We start from the raw sequence: 19,722 nt of genomic DNA, 5'->3' as shown, positions 1-19,722 counted from the left end.
GGGGGGGGATTAAGGAGGGAGGAGGTGGCAAAGAGTTTCCTAAGGTTAAAGGCAGAAACCTGAAATCTGGGGTGATAGAAAGTGGTGTTAGCAGTGGCTGCATAGGAAGAGAAGGTAGAGAGGATGGAGTTAAATGATGATAGAAGTTTAATTTTAGTTTAGTTTAACTTTCCTCCATTTTTGCTCACCTGACATACTCAGCCACCGAGCAGAAGGATAGGGCTAGCCGACCGGGAGGAAAGGGGACAGTGAGTGTCATACGATACAGAAAGGGAGGAGAGTACGTAAAGTAGATGGCCCTAGCTAGCAAAAGACAATACTAGACAACAACAAATGAAGACAAAAAGGATTCTTCTCACTCCTGGAGAGAGTAGGAGTCCTCTAGCTATAGATTGAAACACACTGAACTGGATATACTGTATACTCAGAAAAGAGGTGAAACCACTCCCCCTCCAGGCACTGATTACCAAAACAGCAACAATCACAAACTGCCCTGCACTTTAATCCTAGTTGATGTGTCAACAATCAGCTGCAGGTTATGAGGTTATGTATTCTGCTCACAGTGGGGGAACCCCTCATTTCCATGCCCCTCCATGTTTATGTAATTAATACTTTTTAAGGTCACCGCAACCCACTGTTTTCTTACCCCAACGATGCTAAATGTCCTTTGTTGACATGATTTGTGTAAATATTAGACCTTGGAAGACACATGCATGTACACACGCGAAGACAGAACACCACCACGCATGCACGATCCACACACACACACACACACACACACACACACACACACACACACACACACACACACACACACACACACACACACACACACACACACACACACACACACACACACACACACACACACACACACACACACACACACACACACACACACACACACACACACACACACACAAAAACACACATGTACACATACCTACCAACTACAACAGGAAGAACCTTCATGGCTTTGCGCTCCCTCCCACTCACTCTGCTACTCTTGCTGTTGCGGCGCCCCCTCTTGGTGGCCTTAGCGTGGGCCAGCCCATTCTCCTTCCGGCTCTTCCCCTGCCTAGGCGGCTTCTCCGTGGGTTCTGCGTCCGAAATGCTTTCTATCTGGGTAGTCATGGGGTCGCTCTCTGCCATGCCAGCCCCCACAACATCCTGCTGCTTGTCCTCCACCCCCGGGGTCGCTGTGGGCGACGCCATCGATACGGTCGACGGTGACATTGGGCTGAGCCCTGAGGGCATGAGGTACACCACCTTCTCCTTGGCCCCCGCCCTGACCCCTGCGTTCTCCCTCTGCAGGGCGGAGCTGAGGCGCAGGGACAGTCCCCGTTTTCCTCCCCTCGTCAGCTGGGAGCGCCTCCTGCCTGAGCTCCAGCGTCTCAACCCCCGGAACATCCAGTAGTACAGGAAGAGCATGACTGGGCAAGGCACAAAGAAGGAGCACACTGAGGAGTAGACCACGAAGCTGTCGTTCTCCAGCTTGCACACGGTGGGGTCGCGGCCTGGCACCTGGTTGAGGCCGAAGATGACAGGACTGGCGACGCCCAGGGAGAGAACCCAGGTGGCCGTAATGAGGACCAGCTGCCGCAGGCTGAACTGGTTCCTGTTGTACTTCAGGGGCACCACCACCGCTATGTACCTACAGGGACACACACATCACAGGGGATAAAATACATTTAAAATACATGGAGCACACCTGTTGTACTTCAGGGGCACTGCTGCCACCATGGCTATGTACAGTTAAAGTCGGAAGTTTACATACACTTAGGTTGGAGTCATTAAAACTCAATTTTCAAATATTCTTGTTGACAAACTATAGTTTTGGCAAGTCGGTTAGGACATCTACTTTGTGCATGACACAAGTAATTTTTCCAACAATTGTTTACAGACAGATTATTTCACTTATAATTCACTGTATCACAATTCCAGTGGGCCAGAAGTTTACATACACTAAGTTGACTGTGCCTTTAAACAGCTTGGAAATTCCAGAAAATCATGTCATGGCTTTAGAAGCTTCTGATAGGCCAATTGACATCATTTCAGTCAATTGGAGGTGTACCTGTGGATGTATTTCAAGGCCTACCTTCAAACTCAGTGCCTCTTTGCTTGACATCATGGGAAAATCAACAGAAATCAGCCAAGACCTTAGAAAAAAATGTGTAGACCTCCACAAGTCTGGTTCATCATTGGGAGCAATTTCCAAACGCCTGAAGGTACCACGTTAATCTGTACAAACAATAGTATGCAAGTATAAACACCATGGGACCACGCAGCCGTCATACCGCTCAGGATGGAGATGCGTTCTGTCTCCTAGAGATGAACGTACTTTGGTGCGAAAAGTGCAAATCAATCCCAGAACAACAGCAAAGGACCTTGTGAAGATGCTTGAGGAAACAGGTACAAAAGTATCTATATCCACAGTAAAACGAGTCCTATATCGACATAACCTGAAAGGCCGCTCAGCAAGGAAGAAGCCACGGCTCCAAAACCGCCATAAAAAGCCAGACTACGGTTTGCAACTGCACATGGGGACAAAGATCGTAACTTTTTGGAGAAATGTCCTCTGGTATGATGAAACATAAATAGAACTGTTTGGCCTATATGACCATCGTTATGTGTGGAGGAAAAAGGGGGAGGCTTGCAAGCCGAAGAACACCATCCCAACCGTGAAGCACGGGGGTGGCAGCATCATGTTGTGGGGGTGCTTTTCTGCAGGGGGACTGGTGGCACTTCACAAAATAGATGGCATCAATAGGAAGGAAAATTATGTGGATATATTGAAGCACATCTCAAGACCTCAGTCAGGAAGTTAAAGCTTGGTCGCAAATTGTGCTCCAAATGGACAATGACCCCAAGCATACTTCCCAAAGTTGTGGCAAAATGGCTAAAGGACAACAAAGTCAAGGTATTGGAGTGGCCATCACAAAGCCCTGATCTCAATCCCATAGAAGATTTGTGGGCAGAACTGAAAAAGCGTGTTTGAGCAAGGAGGCCTACAAACCTGACTCAATTACACCAGCTCTGTCTGGAGGAATGGGCCAAAATTCACCCAACTTATTGTGGGAAGCTTGTGGAAGGCTACCTGAAACGTTTGACCCAAGTTAAACTATTTAAAGGCAATGCTACCAAATACTAATTGAGTGTATGTAAACTTCTGACCCACTGGGAATGTGATGAAAGAAATAAAAGCTGAAATAAATAATTATATCTACTATTCTACTATTATTTTGACATTTCACATTCTTAAAATAAAGTGGTGATCCTAACTGACCTTAAACAGAGAAGGTTAACAGAGATTAAATGTCAGAATTGTGAAAAACTGAGTTTAAATGTATTTGGCTAAGGTTTATGTAAACTTCTGACTCAACTGTACCTGCATAGACGCGGTTCAAAGCGAATGACATAGTCTACATTTAAAATACATACATTTAACATGGAGGGGCTTCAAACAGGCCAACACAGCAGGGAAGTACTCAGAGGACATAGTGGCTGTTCTGGAAACATTTGAAAAACCTCAGTTGTTCAAAGCTGTTCTGTGGTCCTACAGGTTCAAAGTAAACTTAGATATGGAAGCACTGGAATGCCACAGATGAAGTTACAATAATATTCACCTTCATTTGTAACTCCACTCTATTCCACCCCCACAACCTGGCTCTACCCTGCTTCTCCTGTCTTATAAATACAATTATTAATCTCAATCTATTGATTAGATACCATGTCGTATTATTACAGTGAGAAATGTAATAACACCACAATGCTATAGAACCTGTCAGACACATGAGCCGCACACCACTAGAGATATAACATTTAACTAACAGGAAGTGTGTGCTGTGTGGAACCTATTTAATGCCCATCTTATATTTTACAGTCGGCTTGTTTTTCCTTTGCCTTAGAAACTCTCGGTCACACTAAGCCCTTAGTGTGACCGAGAGTGTGGTTTGGGGTAGAGTCCCCTGGGTCCCCTGGGTCCCCTGGGTGGTTGGCGTGAGTTTTCTTCTCTCTGTTTTGAGTAATTACTGGGCATTGATGATTTAGTCGATGAGGGGTTCCAGAGCTACGGTTCCATTAGCCTCCTATAGACCACAGCCATCAGTTAGCATTCACTGTGTGATGTCTGCTAATGGTCTCGCTACACTCTTCTCACAGTCTGGCAGAATGATTTGAGGGATTACTATGAGTGACAGGGCTCGCTACAGAGCTCGCTACAGATATTAGAAAGACATATTGAACTTGCACGTTGGAGATATTGTTCTTGGTGTTTTTAATGTCTCTCTTTGTTCCTTTCAAAAGTGGGAATAAAGAGTATACACAGGGTATTTCTTGAAGAAACTTTTCGAAGAAAAGCTTGCGTTATCAATCTTTTCCTTGTTCAAACTAATAATTCAGAGATATTGCGGTAGTTCTTTGCAATTCTTTGTTAACTCAAATCATACTGGAGACTGCCCAATGGGCACAGCATGTCATTCCAACGTGGATAATTGGGTAATATTTGGTTGACACGTCGATCAAAGACATTACCACATATATTCACCCACTCAAAAAGACAGCCGAAAGTTAGTTGAATATCCGTTGTGTTATCACGATGCTTTCAACCATCTAAAGGCACAAACAAATTCCAATGCCAAACAATGTCTGATTTGTGATTTATTTATAGAAAAGATGATTGTGTTATCACTGTGCATCGTAACCAAATGACCTGGATTGCAGTTGAGATTGCATTAAAAGTACATGGTGCAAGTGATCAATGTCGTTCGAGATTCTGCACAGATTATTACAGAAATTGTGATCATCTCCACAGACCTGCGACGACCTATCCAGGCTATTTTGAATATGCACGCCTTATATGATTACATAAGAATACATTCATAGTTACAGTAACCTCAATGTGGTCATGGATGTGTTACTCATTTTAAAGTTACATTCGTTTCTAAGATAGCCTTCACTTTAGGCTATTTACTGTATTACAAATGTAATATTGAATTGTGTTTGGTTGTCAACGCAATCAAATATCAACATTATCTTCTGCTTGGATAGTTCCATTTGTGCCACTAACTTAGTCTGGCTTTAATTCCAGTTTGTCTAAGTCAATGAATAGAACAAAATAAAATCAATCTTTTAAAGCACTTTAAATACAGTTTGTTTTTGATTTCATCTTATTCTTTAAATTTGATTTTGGTTGAGATGGAGACGTGAATCCAACATATCAATGATTAATTTGTAGACAAACTGGAATTAAAGGCAGACTAATTCAGTGGCACAAATGGCATTAGCCAAGCAGAATATGCATCTCCTTCAAATGTTGATATTTGGTTGCGTTGACAACCAAGCACACAATTCAATACCACTAAATATCATTCAATTAGAAATCAACCAGAGCTTGAAACCCTAGGCCTGTTGTATTGTCTAATTTTTGTTGAATTCTGGGTTGAAATAAAGCGATAGCTTTTGATGTCTTTGCAAATCCTATAGCTTGTAGGCCTAAATAGCATCATTTATGAAATAGGAGTGATAAGACTATGGTCACATTTTATTTACTCTGCTAAACCTACCCTTTTGTAATGACTTCGATAGCAACAGTGAATCTATTTTGTTTTTTTAAGTGGACATCTCTAAGAAATCATTCTCACGATAGCACATTGGTAATAGTCAGTGACAAATATCATAGCTGGGCTTGGTTAAAACCCTGGATGGGAGACCAAAGGGTAGCTGTAGATAGATTAATTCTCTAGTAGGAGCCAGGAGGTGCTGCCCAGCCTATAGTTTTTCTTCTTCTGATAGTGTGTATAACGTTGAAGATCTGACATTGTTTTAAAAGTACAAATGCAAGGTTTATATACAAGGTTTCCATATGTTGAAATGTGGTTACCATAAGGACATAATCCTGTTGTAGAAATGTCTCCCTCAAAACAACAGTTAATGACTTTTTTCAAATCCAATGTATTTTCCACGTATATTCCACGTCACAATATGTTGACAAATTACATTGAAACAACGTTGATTCCACCAGTTTGTGCCCTGTGGATGGACATGTGGTGTTGCTATGTTTCAGAGTCCAGTGTACCGTAACTCGACAGGTTAGAGAGGGACAGGTGTGGTATTGAAAACTAGTGTGACCTGACAGCAATGTGTTACCATAGTGTCCAGGCGAAGTTGAGACAGAAGGACTCACCTGTCCACACTGATGGCACATAGGTTGAGGATGGAGGCCGTGCACAGCATGACGTCCATGGTCATCAGAGCATCACAGATGTATGTGCTCAGGGTCCAGATACCACCCAGGAACTGGGACACACAGCAACAACAACAACAACAACACATGGTTAACAAGTTGTCAGTCCTGTCAGCGGTGGACTTTAAACTACGAAGAGACAGACAGGGCAGGTAATTGAGCAAAACGACATGTATTTGGGTATGTGTATGTGTTTCTTAAATTTAAGAGGTCATGAAGGGAAAGTCAACTTACACACACGCACACACATACACACATAAATACACACATAAATACACACACACACACACACACACACACACACACACACACACACACACACACCACACACACACACACCACACACACACACACCAACACACACACACACACACACACACACACACACACACACACACACACATACACACACATACACACACACTCTCCGCTCCTCCCTCACCTCAGAGTAGACGTAGAGGGGCAGCACCAGTACAGCCAGCAGTAGGTCGGCCACAGACAGGCTGATGATGAAGTAGTTGGTGGCAGTTTTCAGGGAGCGCTCAGTGAGCACGCTCAGACACACAAGTACGTTGCCCAGGATGATGATCAGGATGAGGGGCACGCCCAGCACCAGGGCAAAGTAATTGTAATCATACTCTTCCCTCTGGCCCAGGACCACCAGCCCTCCCTCAGTCAGACCCTCTGGGGTGGCATTGCTGCTGGGTGACGTCGTCACGTTGACCATGTCGATTATGGAGGCCCCGGGCTGCACTGTCGCTCTGAAGTTAACATCTAGGGAGGAGGCGAGAGGAGAGTGTTTACTGTGGAGTGTGTGTGTGCCTTCAGTAAGTATTCACACCCCTTGACTTTTTTCACATTTTGTTGTGTTACAAAGTGGGATTAAAATTGATTTAATTGTATTTTTTTATCATCAATCTATACAAAATACTCTGTAATGTCAAAGTAGAAAGAAAAATGTGAACATTTATTAAACATTTAGGAAAAATAAAACACAAATATATCTCAATTATATAAGTATTCAACACCCTGAGTCAACACTGTACATGTTAGAAACACCTTTTGGCAGCGATTACAGTTGTGAATCTTTGGGTCTCATTTGGGTCTCATCAAGTCTCTAAGAGCTTTTCACACCTGAATTGTACAATATTTGGCAATTATATATATATTTTTTATTCTTCAAGCTCTGTCAAGTTAGTTGTTGATCATCATTTGGGGCGGCATGTAACCTAGTGGTTAGCATATTGGGACAGTAACTTAAAGGTTTCTGGATCGAATCACCGAGATGACAAGGTAAAAATCTGCTGTTCGGCCCCTGAACAAGGTAGTTAACCCACTGTTCCCCGGTAGGCTGTCATTGTAAAATAAGAATTTGTTCTTAACTGACTTGCCTAGTTCAATAAATAAATAAAATAAAATTGCTAGACAGCCGTTTCCAAGTCTTGCTATAGATTTTCAAGTTGATTTAAGTCAAAACTGTAACTAGCAGTTAGCAAACTCCATTGTAGATTTGGCCTTATTGTCTTGCTGAAAGGTGAATTCCTCTTCCAGTGTCTGTTGGAAAGCAGACTGAGCCAGGTTTTCCTCTAGGATTTTGGCTGTTCCTTGCTGTGTTACATTTATTTTTATCCCAAAAAACTCTATAGTCCTTGCCAATGACAAGCATACCCATAACATGATGCAGCCACCACCATGCTTGAAAATACAAAGACTTCTAATCGGTGATGTGTTGTGTTGGATTTGCCCCCAAAATAATACTTTATATTCAGGACAAAAAGTCAATATCTTTGCCACATTTTTTTGCAGTATTACTAAAGTGCCTTTTTCCACACGTTAATATTTTAGAATATTTGTTATTCTGTACAGCCTTCTTTCTTTTCACTCTGCCATTTAGGTTAGTGTTGTGGAGTAACTAATCCATCCTCAGTTTTCTCATATCACAACCATTGAACTCTGAAACTGTTTTAAAATCACCATTGGCCTCATGGTGAAATCCCAGAGTGGTTTCCTTCCTCTCCAGCAACTGAGTTAGGAAGGACGCTTGTATCTTTGTAGTGACAGGGTGTATTGATACACCATCTAAAGCATAATTAATAACTTCACCATGCTCAAAGGGATATTCAATGTCTGTTTATTTTTTTAATTTTTAACCATCAACCAATAGGTGCCCTTCTTTGCGAGGCATTGGGAAACCTCCCTGGTCTTTGTGGTTGAATATGTGTTTGAAATTCACTGCTCGACTGAGGGACGTTACAGATACTTGTATGTGTGGGGTACAGAGATGAGGTAGTCATTCAAAATCACGTTAAACACTATTATTACACACAGAGTGTGGCCATGTAACTTATCACGTGACTTGTTAAGCACATTTGTACTCCTGAACTTATTTAGGCTTGCCATAGCAAATGGGTTAAATACTTATTGACTCAACGCATTTCAGCTTATCGTTTTTTATTAATTTGTAAACATTTCTTAAAACATAATTCCACTTTGACATTATGGGGTATTGTGTGTAGGCCAGTGACACAAAATCTCAATGTAAAACATTTTACATTCAGGCTGTAACACGACAAAATGTGGAAAAAGTCAAGGGGTGTGAATACTTTCAGAAGGCAAATGACTAGGCAACAGGACAGATAATAGACTGTAGCAGCAGCGTATGTGGTGAGTGTAAAAGTGTGTGTGTGTGGTGTCAGTATGGATGTGTGCGAGTGTTATGTGTGTGTGGGCGTATTTAGTGTGTGTGGGGTGGGGTGTCAGTGTAAGTATGTGTGAATGTGTGGGTAGAGTCTAGTGTGGGTGCGTAGAGTCAGTGCAAGAGAACTAGTGCAAAAAAGGGTCTTTGCAGGTAGTCCGGGTAGCCATTTGATTAGCTATTTAGCAATCTTGTTTAGTAGTCTTGTGGGTAGAAGCTGTTCATGGTCCTGTTGGTTCCAGACTTGCTGCACTGGTACTGCTTGCCGTGAGGTAGCAGAGAGAACAGTCTATGGCTTGGGTGGCTGGAGTCTTTGACAATTATTTGGGCCTTTCTCTGACACCCCCTGGTATAGAAGTCCTGGATGGCAGAGAGCTCGGCCCCAGTGATGTACTGGGCAGCTTGTGGTCGGGTGCCTTGCAGTTGCCGTACCAAGCGGTGATGCAGCCAGTCTACAGGGAGGAGGTGAGGGCCCTCGGAGTGTGGTGTCAGGAAAATAACCTCACACTCAACGTCAACAAAACAAAGGAGATGATTGTGGACTTCAGAAACAGCAAGGGAGCACCCCCCTATCCACATCGACGGGACAGTAGTGGAGAGGGTAGTAAGTTTAAGTCCTCGGCGTACACATCACGGACAAACTGAATTGTCCACCCACACAGACAGCGTTGTGAAGAAGGCGCAGCAGCGCCCTTCAACCTCAGGAGGCTGAAGAAATTCGGCTTGTCACCAAAAGCACTCACAAACTTCTACAGATGCACAATCGAGAGCATCCTGTCAGGCTGTATCACCGCCGTACGGCAACTGCTCCGCCCACAACCAGAAGGCTCTCCAGAGGTAGTGAGGTCTGCACAACGCATCACTGGGGGCAAACTACCTGCCCTCCAGGACACTTACACCACCCAATGTCACAGAAGGCCATAAAGATCATCAAGGACAACAACCACCCGAGCCACTGCCTGTTCACCCCGCTATCATCCAGAAGCGAGGTCAGTACAGGTGCATCAAAGCAGGGACCGAGAGACTGAAAAACAGCTTCTATCTCAAGGCCATCAGACTGTAAAACAGCCACCACTAACATTGAGTGGCTGCTGCCAACATACTGACTCAACTCCAGCTCACTTTAATAATGGAAATTGATGGGAATTGATCAAAAATGTATCACTAGCCACTTTAAACAATGCCACTTAATATAATGTATATGTATATACTGTACTCTATATCATCTACTGCATCTTGCCATCTTCATGTAATACATGTATCACTAGCCACTTTAAACTATGCCACTTTTATGTTTACATACCCTACATTACTCATCTCATATGTATATACTGTACTCGATACCATCTACTGCATCTTGCCTATGCCGTTCTGTACCATCACTTATTCATTTATCCCTTTACACTTGTGTGTATAAGGTAGTAGTTGTGGAGTTGTTAGGTTAGATTACTCGTTGGTTATTACTGCATTGTCAGAACTAGAAGCACAAGCATTTCGCTACACTCGCATTAACATCTGCTAACCATGTGTATGTGACAAATAAAATTTGATTTGATTTGAAGATGCTCTCAATGGTGCAGCTGTGGAGCTTTTGAGGATCTGAGGGTCTATGCCAAATCTGTTTGGCCTACTGAGGGGGAAGAGGTCCTGTTGTGCCCTCTTCACAACTGTGTGGGTGTGTGTGACCATGTTCATTCTTTAGTGCTCGCCCCTTTATTTCCTGTATTCCACGGTCAGCTCCTTTGTCTTGCTGATGTTAAGGGAGAGGTTGTTGTCCTGGCACCACACTGCCAGGTCTCTGACCTCCTCTTTTTTGGCTGCCTCATTGTCATCAGTCCTTCCACCATTGTGTCAACAGCAAACTTGATGATGAGGTGGGAGTCTTGCACGGCCAAGCAGTCGTGGGTGAACAGGGACTACAGGAGGGGACTAAGCACACACCCCTGAGGGGCCATCGTGTTGCTGGTCAGAGTGGCGGATGTGTTGTAACATTTCAGTGAAGACACTTGCCAGCTGATCAGCGCATGCTCTGAGTACGCATCCGGGTATTACGTCTGGCCCCGTGGCCTTGCTAATGTTAACCTGTTTATTGGTCTTACCCACATGTAATCTGTGATAGTGTGCAAGTCCTGCCACATCTGTCGAGCGTCAGAGCTGCCGTAGTACGATTCGATCTTAGTCCTGTATTGACGTTTTGCCTGTTTGATGGCTCGTGAGAGAGGGAGCGTGCATGTGTGTGTGTGCTTCAATACAGAGGGAAGTGTGTAATCACATCACTCCCTCACAACCCTGACAGATGTTCATACCTTGATGAAGTGAGGCCGGGAGAGGCGCAGAGTGTGATGTGTGTCCTGACCACTGATTCTAGACACAGTGTGTTTAGCGTGTGTGTGTCAGCCAACTGCTTCCCCTCGCTGAGACCCGTGACAGCCATGTTTTTATAGAGATGACTCTTCAGTCGTGCTCATCTCCCTGAGTGACATCACAGATCACACCTGCCAGGGAAGAGGAAGAGGTGGGATGTAAAAAAGAAAAACACATTTTCTTTAACCCGCTTCTGCTGCAACTAAGTAGCCCAAAGTGACCTCTGCTATTTTTCATCCAAAGTGGTGGTACAGTAGGCATCTGTGTTTTTACATCAGTGCGGATTAAAGGAAAACTCCACCCAGAAACTGTTGGTGTTTGTTTCATTAGTCTATTGTTGATATATTCCCAAAATGTTTTGCATGTCAGCAATCAAGTTTTCAAGATATGTAGCTTTCAAAATACAGAAATCTGGCCCGTTTGATGAGGAAAGCTTATTACTATTCCCTCTTTCGTGTCATATTTTTAACTCTAGCTATAATTCAGATGTCATCATATGCAGCCTCCCTCCCTGTCTTATTGTTGTTTTGCATGTGTTTCTGAAACACACATCTTGTTTTACCACAGTCTCCCCACTGAGCGTGCGCCAGATCAGCGCAGTTTTTCCTGTGATATGGAACTGTCTTTTTCTCCGCGGCAACAGGTGAGGGTTGCCATGACACCCATGAGAGCTCGCACAAGCTACAAAAAGACCCACTCGAACTGTTCCAGCTCATTTCACTTGTATAGATGAGATATGAAAGCAGTGGTTTTTGTTTATCCAATTTTGGAGTGGTTTGGTCTAGTTTTGATTTACCTTTGTTGAGTTGCCAACTAATGTGACTTGAACGTGAAATCAACAAACAATGTCCAATGTCATTAGATTTAGGTGAGAAGTTGGGTGAAAAAAGCATGAAATTCCCTTACGTTAATTACTTTTTGCAAATTCAATCAGTTTTCCACGTTGATTCAAAGTCATTACATTTTTATTTTTTTTATGATGTGGAAAAAAACATTGATTCAAACCGTTTTTGCCCAATAGGTTGACACATTATGTACAAACAGAGTTTGTCATGTTCTGTGTGCCTATGGTTCTGGTCCAAAAAGTATTTTCTTCTCACATCTGGGCAGTCCAGAGGCATTCATCGGTGATTATATTGATGATGTTCCTTTCACAGCGATCTCTTCCTGATAATAGCCACAGGTTGCCAAATAGAAGCGTTTGTCACAAGCAGAGACAGATTGCTCTTTTGAATTTGATCTCTGGTGGAAATTTGAATTGTGATCTGGAAGGGTGTCTAAGCTCACTGCTGTGTTTAATATCTCGGTTAAATTCTAAAGAGCAATCCGAACGAAAGCAAACGAACACACACATGCACACGCATGCACACAAGCACATTGCATAGGCCTGCTGTGTAGCAGGTAATTCGTCTGCGTGGTCGGCGGACTCGGCGTCCCGCCGTAAATGTCAAACCAAGCGGGAGCTTGCAGAATAACAAGAGTGGCTCAAAGGAAAAAAAACAAGAGAGCGAAATAAAGTGGGAGTTATTGAGGTTTATCAGATCAGATGGAATGGACTGAAAAAGCAGAGCAAAGACGTGGATAGCCATCATCACTCAACCCCACATCTCCCCTGGGCAAACCCACTCTGCAGTGCACAAACAACCCACTGGGMAAAAATGTRTTGAATCAATGTTGTTTCCACGTCATTTCAACCCCCCMAAATATATGTGATGATGCTGAATCAATGTGGAAAACTGATTAGATTTGGAAAAAGTGATCAACAAAAAGGCATTCCATTTTTTTTTCTCCCAACTTTTAACCTAAATTCAATGACTTTGTGACGTTTTTTTATTGATTTCACGTTGAATTCATGTTAGATTGACAGCTCAACAAAATGTAAATAAAAACTAGACATTGAAACTGATGTCTGTGCCCAGTCGGAAAACCCATTAGTCAAAGCAACTTTCCTCCCTCTCGCTCTGTCTGTCATCTCTGTGTCAGGCTGTCAGAGTTGGGCATTGTTCGGCTCCAATTCCTGTTTAATTGGCCTTGGGATTTCTCTGGAAGTGCCATTACAGCCCAACTGTGATGAATTACCTACCAAAATCCCACTATCAAGGCGAATAGTCTCAGGTGAGAGCTAGACTTACATGAAAACGCATTACAGTAGAGGCTACTGAGGAACCTATCTGGTAGATTTTCACTTCTGCTGCCCTCATTTAAAACAGCAAATATTTTAGATAACCATAAAAACTGCTTGTTGTGTTACCGTAATTTTGTACGTTGAATCTCTGCATTCATACCCTGTCAAAAAAAGTTGCACATACATTCTTTTTAATGTAGGCTAAGTTTGTTTTTGTTGCAAGTTTCAAGTATTTCCTGTGCAGATACTGTGATGTGACCGGAAGGGTTAACTACAGTACCAAATGGTACATACTGTGGAGGTTGAATGTCTTTCCACTGGCATTGTGTGTATCTGTATTACTGTTGTGTGAACTTTTAGAGAGAGGTCATACAAGGATACCTATTCTATTCTCTCTCCCAGATATTGTTCAGGGATGCTGTTCGGTGATGCTGATTCTTTTTCTCCCTCTCTGTAAAAAATACATTTCGCAACCCACAGCTACTCCCCCACACTCTCTGGACAGGCCAACATGATCACCGACACACCCTCAACAATAGCCCCTGAACACGAGACCATTGCAAGTCATTTTAGTCAACGCTGCTCTAGCCATGGTGATATTCTTCTTAAAAAGGAACAATGGAATGCTGTAATTATATACCTCCACTTTGCACCTTCACATTACATGACAGCACTGATGAGTGGTGCTCATAGGCTTAGGTTATGTTTCTGATGGGCTAGTGTCTGGTTTTGTTATCAATAATGGATGATGGTGCGTTTGCGTGCCCTAAGTCCAGCTCTTTATTCTGCTAGTTGCCACAATTATGGATAGTTAGGAGGGGGGAACGCAGTGCAGGCAGACAGGACTGCACCTGGGCGGGTTCAGCAAAAACATGCCGTGGGTTTGGGGAGAAGATTGGGCGAATTGTATGGCGGAGTTTGGCGGGGTGTGTAGTGTACTGTGTTGTGTGTGTGTTGTGGTGGGGGGGCGGGGGGGGGGGGGTGAGGGGGGGGGTAAATCATTCAAGCACGAGCACCATTAAATCACCCGCCAAGCTTTGCCATACGACAGAGAGAGGGAGTGAGAGGGGGCAGAGAGAGGAAGAGAGGGCAAGAGAGCAAGAGGGATGGACTGAGACAGAAAGAGGGAGGCGATAGGGTACGGGAGAGGAGGAAAAGAGTGAAAGCAATGAAGAGAGATATATAAGCGAGAAATCGAGCAGCCTAGACAGCAGAACATAGATATACGCCTTATGTTGCTGAATGTCAATTTGTTTTCCTACCGAAGCCTAGCCTGAAACTTTTTCTGGCTGCCAAATTTTGACAGCAGACGCTGCTTATTAAGAAGGTGTTTTTAGCTGTGTCTGAGATATACTTGAACAGGAGACAGCCTGAAACATTTCCTTTTGTCTTGCTTAAATGCCTTTACAAAGATTTCTTAAAGCATTTCTGTTCACAGAAGCCATCAGTGCTGGGCCAGAGAGCATGCTGGGACACACTAGAGACAACAATAGCAGATGGGGCAAGGAGCTGTCGGAATTAGAAAACAGAAACAGACATGCTGGGGTCAGATGTGCGTGCGTGAGTAGTCGATGTGTTTGCTTGTCTGTCTGTGTGTGTGTGTGTGTGTGTGTGTGTGTGTGTGTGTGTGTGTGTGTGTGTGTGTGTGTGTGTGCATACATCCATGTGGGGGTTAACAGTATGTACAGAAAGATAACAACTGCAAGCCAAGATAACTACCCCTAATGGTTATCCTCTGTTTGCATGCTCTTGTACAGTGTGTTGAACTGTCAATTAGCCAGGCGGGACCACAGGCGACAGCTAACATGGAGACTACATAATGACTATTGGGGGAGGAGGATAGCGTGATTGTCAGCTTGGGTGTTTGTATTGACTCCTGGGATGAGATGTTGTTCCACACGCTAAGTTTAGTCTGGCACAAAGAAGAAGAAGAATACAACATCATATTTAAAGCATATTTCTGTGGGATAATCGTTTTATGTTGCAGATGTGTGTACGCGTAATGTGTTAGCTTCCTGTCAACACTAATTAGCTCATATGCGGTTGGAATGGACTTGGAATGGAGTGTGTATGACGTGTGTTTGCCTATGTATGTGCGCATCTCCATACCAGTACCATACCCCCAGGAGTATTGACCTCTATTTGCCCTCTATCCCTCTCTCTCGCTCTCTCTCTCTCTCGCCCTCCCCCGACCCTTTCCCTCCAATATCAATATTTTCCTTTCCTTTCATTGATCCTATCCCTCTTTTTTTTCTCACCCCCTCTCTCTGTGGTCTCTCTCCTATTCCTTTTTTTTCTGTCTCTCTCTTCCCCTTTCTCTTCTCTCCCACTCTCTCTCTGCTCCACGAGGGATTTCTCTGCTTTCATCCATAGCTGCTGCTCCTGCCGTGCTCTGTCGGGCCGTGGCTGACTGAGTGGCCGTTGTCCAGCACCACTCGTCACAGTCCACACCACCACTTGTGCTGCTGCTGCCATTTATCAATCATGTCACCCTTGACGAACAACCCGCTAAAATCAAAACATTTACATCATCAGCCTACTGTGGTGTGATGTCTGCCGGTCAGTATTAGGCTGTCTTTTAGTACTACTGTAGCGGCAACAGCTGGACACGTGTGTCTCTCCGGTCTCCACACACAGACGACGAGCCGGTCGGTATCCTAGAAACGTCCTTTGTCATAACGACGATGATGATCCGGGGCCTCGGATTTAATTTACTTGGCTAATGAGCTGCCTGTCGTTTTGCATGAGGCGAGGAGCCATTTGCATCCTCATGGGTCTGTGAGAGATTTATTGAGAGATGATTTCTCCACGATATATAAATGTCATTTCTCTGTCCATGCCAAATGATGCGGGGCCACAGATGTTGTGAAAGTGTCTGCAACAGGTGGCAAACGCTCAAATAAAACCTAATAGCATAATGTGCAGCATGTATCAGCCAGTCAGTCTGAATACAGGGTATGGTCTGTTTCAGTGGAGGCTGGTGAGGGGAGGACAGCTCATAGTTATGGCCAGAATGGAATTAATGGAATGGTATCAAACACATTGCATAGAAACAATGTGTTTGATATGTGTTTAATACTGTTCTGTTCATTTAATTCCAACCATTACAATGAGCCACCAAACCAGCCACAACAGGTCTGTGTCCCAGTAGCCTCATTACCTCATCTTCCATCCTTCCCTGCTAGCCTACCGATCTGACAGGTCTTCTTGGAGAAAGGTGTAAGTTCTATATATGACTCATAAAATATATATACATATCTGGTTATATTTTCATCTATCAATAGTCGTGAATGGAAGATAGAGTTTGTAAGGGGTATCTGACAGGGAATATCTGTTTGGGAATGTATAGAGCGTGGCTTGATTGAATCTTGACTTGGAGGCTGCATGCATACCAATGATGCCAGAAATAGCATGTAAGTTGGTAGTGCACCTCCCATTGATTCTGAAATGATCGTGTTCATCAAAACGATAGCAAACCAGACGGCGGGCGGGCATATTAGGATGCTCGGTGCTCTAAAACTAACATGTAGCTCGCCTGCCATATGGATTTATAGAGGGCTTAATCTGAGTGTTTCTTAAAGATGTGTCCCAAATGGCACCCTATTCCCTATAAAGTGCAGGACTGGTCAAAAGGAGTGCACTACATAGGGAATAGGGTGCCATTTGAGATGCAACAACACTTTCTCTACTCTTCCTTCCATGAAGGTTTAAATTGGACAGGGTCGTGGCAGGTGATGGATGATTAACGAATATAAACACATGGTTGTCAAAGGGTGGGTCAGGGAAGTAATTTCACACCTGAGACAGTTAAAGAGAGCAGCACAGTGTGGTGCCTTGGGAAGCTAATAGAAGTTAAAGCTTGTCTAAGGAAGAAAGTTGTTTTATCTTTTGTTTACTGCTCATTAAAGGTGCTGGTGTCGAATTATGTGTAGTTTATGTAACCTGGGTAGTCTTTTCCATTAAAAGCACTGCTGTTTTCCAGGGTGTGCCATCTGTCAGTTTCATTGACGGCTCTATATAGTCTACTGACAGTCTGACAGATAAGAAATTAAATCTTACTATGTGTTTATCAATATCCCCCCAAAATGCACTGAACTAGCCTCTTTTATGTTTTCATTGCCCTTTAACTGTGTTTTTGCTAACCACCTGTCCTGTCCCATGTTATCGCTCCATATCCATTGCACATGTGCTCACCAGTTGTGGCTGACACAAGGTCTTTATCCTTGTGTTGGAGCCCATCCAGAGCTCACCAGACTGGGCTGGGTGGTGGAGGGTGGTGGCCTGGGTGGTGGAGGGTCCAAATTAAGCCCCCGAAGCCGCTGCGACCAACTGTGCCAACAGCTGCTTACTAGGAAGGGTGGTGGCGTTGGGTTTAGAGAAGATAGCAACGGAGCCAGGACTGTATTAACAAGAGGTTATGATACTGCGTATGCCCTACACGTGGCTGTGCTGTAGTGTGTAGCAGGAGGCAGTAGGAGTACGCCATGGTAGAGTGTTTCAGTAGGGTAGAGTCTCTTGGTTTCTTAGAAATGGAAATACTGAGATATAGTTGGGGTGCTGGTCTTTATCACCCCTCACACTAATAGAGCACAACTGTTCTATGAATTACGTTTCTGCGTGGAATGATTCTGTAATTGTCTGGGCAGTACTAAATGAGTAACTGCGGGTTTTCGATGGCTTTAAGGCTCTGTGGTTATTTCCTTTTGGGCACCATGACACCCTGGGGGGATCTTATCTCACAGACATAATCTGACACTACCCCCCCCCATACCCTCAAGTCTCACTGGTCAGAGGAGGCCAGTAGTGTGCCGTCTTATTGGTCGAAGGCTACATTTATGCACTCTTCACAGAGATGTGTGAGGGTTCAAATAAACTACAGGAATATAACGTCAACAGACCCTGTTAAGGTCGTGCTTTCTGATCACATCCGATCAGAAAGCACTACCACTTAAAGGTAACACAAAACATGGATGGTCAAGCGAATGGAAATTTGACACCCTAGCTTTTGAAAATTGTTATTCGTTTTAATTTAATGAAGCTGGTGTATTTTGATGTCAAACTCGACGGTTGATTAGAGATGTTACCATTAAGATGATTAGATTGAGGACAACAAAGTCGTGCACCAGTTCTCTCTGTCTTGATACTAATCATGCCTGATCTGTTTTGATTAAGAAAGTAATTATAGTCATTATAAATTCTCTTTAATATGACAATCTTTGAAATTTTCTTTATTCTGGTATACCAATAGTGTGCTTTTTCTATTTTTAAAACTCAAATTAGTTGTTTATTACTGTAGAACATTTGGATATAACAACCATTTTATGTATAATTATACAGAATCATATCACCATTTTCCAATAACCATTTTCACCATTATATGCAGATCTTTTTATTAAGACTTCTTTTTCATGTTTATATCAATTACACTATTTGTTAATGGTTTTAGAGGACTTGAATTTCTAACAAGAGTAGAATATTCCAAAAACACAGAATAAAAAATATAGCACAAAAGGCAAAAAAGGTACTCACATCTACATCAAGCCTTTGACCCCATAAAGTCTATCAATCCTGTTATCACCGTCACTCCGAGGTTCCCAGTCCAAACTATCTCAGTCAGCCCTGATGTTGTCTGCTCCGCTGCTTTCCTTCTCTCAGCTCCACAAAACTGTCCTTCAACAGCTGTTTTCCCCCTCGCTCCGCCACACACTCACACTACTCCATCTCCTCCTGCGCTGCAACTGTATAGAGTTTTACAATTGATGAGCCATCTGTCTGAAGTGAACGTCCATGACTGAGGTGTCAGAAACTTGTCCCCTGCCTTCACATCTATGATATGACACAATGTGACTGAGCCCATATCATCTCCCTTTTCAAAGACTCAGCCACAGAGAGTGTGCTGAAACTCACAAACTCTCTCCTCTCACTCTCTAAATGTATCTCTGTCTCGCTCTCTCCTTCTTTCCCTCTCTCTCTCTATTTGTCTCTCTCTATTTGTCCCTCTCTCTCTTTCTTTTTATCGTCCTCACTTTTGTCCGTCTCTGTACACCTCTCTCCCTCTCTCTCTGGATGCTGGGGGACCATCACTTGCTTAATTAGTCATGATTTGCCTGAAGCCTCTGTGATTGGTTAACAGTTAAAGGCTGCTGTGCACCCCTCGCCGCTTCCTTTACTCTCACAGAACAGCTGCTGCCCTATCACTGGGTCTCGCTATGTTCTGACTCCACCCTTCTCTTACTGCAGCTGCACCTGAATCAGCGCTTCAGGGCTTGATGCCAGCTACAGAAATAGAGCTCG

At 43.5% G+C, this 19,722-nt stretch overlaps 1 protein-coding gene across 2 annotated transcripts in view; it reads right to left on the bottom strand.

Annotated features, from left to right (window-relative positions):
• LOC111950911 (D(4) dopamine receptor) overlaps positions 1–19,463 on the bottom strand; it is a 28,012-nt gene extending 8,549 nt beyond the window's left edge. The window contains exons 1-5 of one of the 2 annotated variants that reach the window (XM_023968849.2): positions 18,958–19,463; positions 11,246–11,434; positions 6,687–7,018; positions 6,185–6,297; positions 948–1,654 (exon numbers count right to left, since the gene is read on the bottom strand). In XM_023968849.2, the coding sequence (XP_023824617.1) occupies positions 948–1,654; positions 6,185–6,297; positions 6,687–6,971 (1,105 nt within the window). In that variant the 5' untranslated portion in view covers positions 6,972–7,018; positions 11,246–11,434; positions 18,958–19,463. Of the gene's footprint in view, positions 1–947; positions 1,655–6,184; positions 6,298–6,686; positions 7,034–11,245; positions 11,435–18,957 lie in introns of those variants that run through there. The other variant, XM_070434624.1, reaches the window with a different exon arrangement.
• Positions 19,464–19,722: the final 259 nt, after the last annotated feature.

The sequence above is a fragment of the Salvelinus sp. IW2-2015 genome, linkage group LG3, assembly GCF_002910315.2.
Source record: "Salvelinus sp. IW2-2015 linkage group LG3, ASM291031v2, whole genome shotgun sequence".
NCBI lineage: Eukaryota > Metazoa > Chordata > Actinopteri > Salmoniformes > Salmonidae > Salvelinus > Salvelinus sp. IW2-2015.
This window is presented reverse-complemented; position numbering and strand designations above follow the sequence as displayed.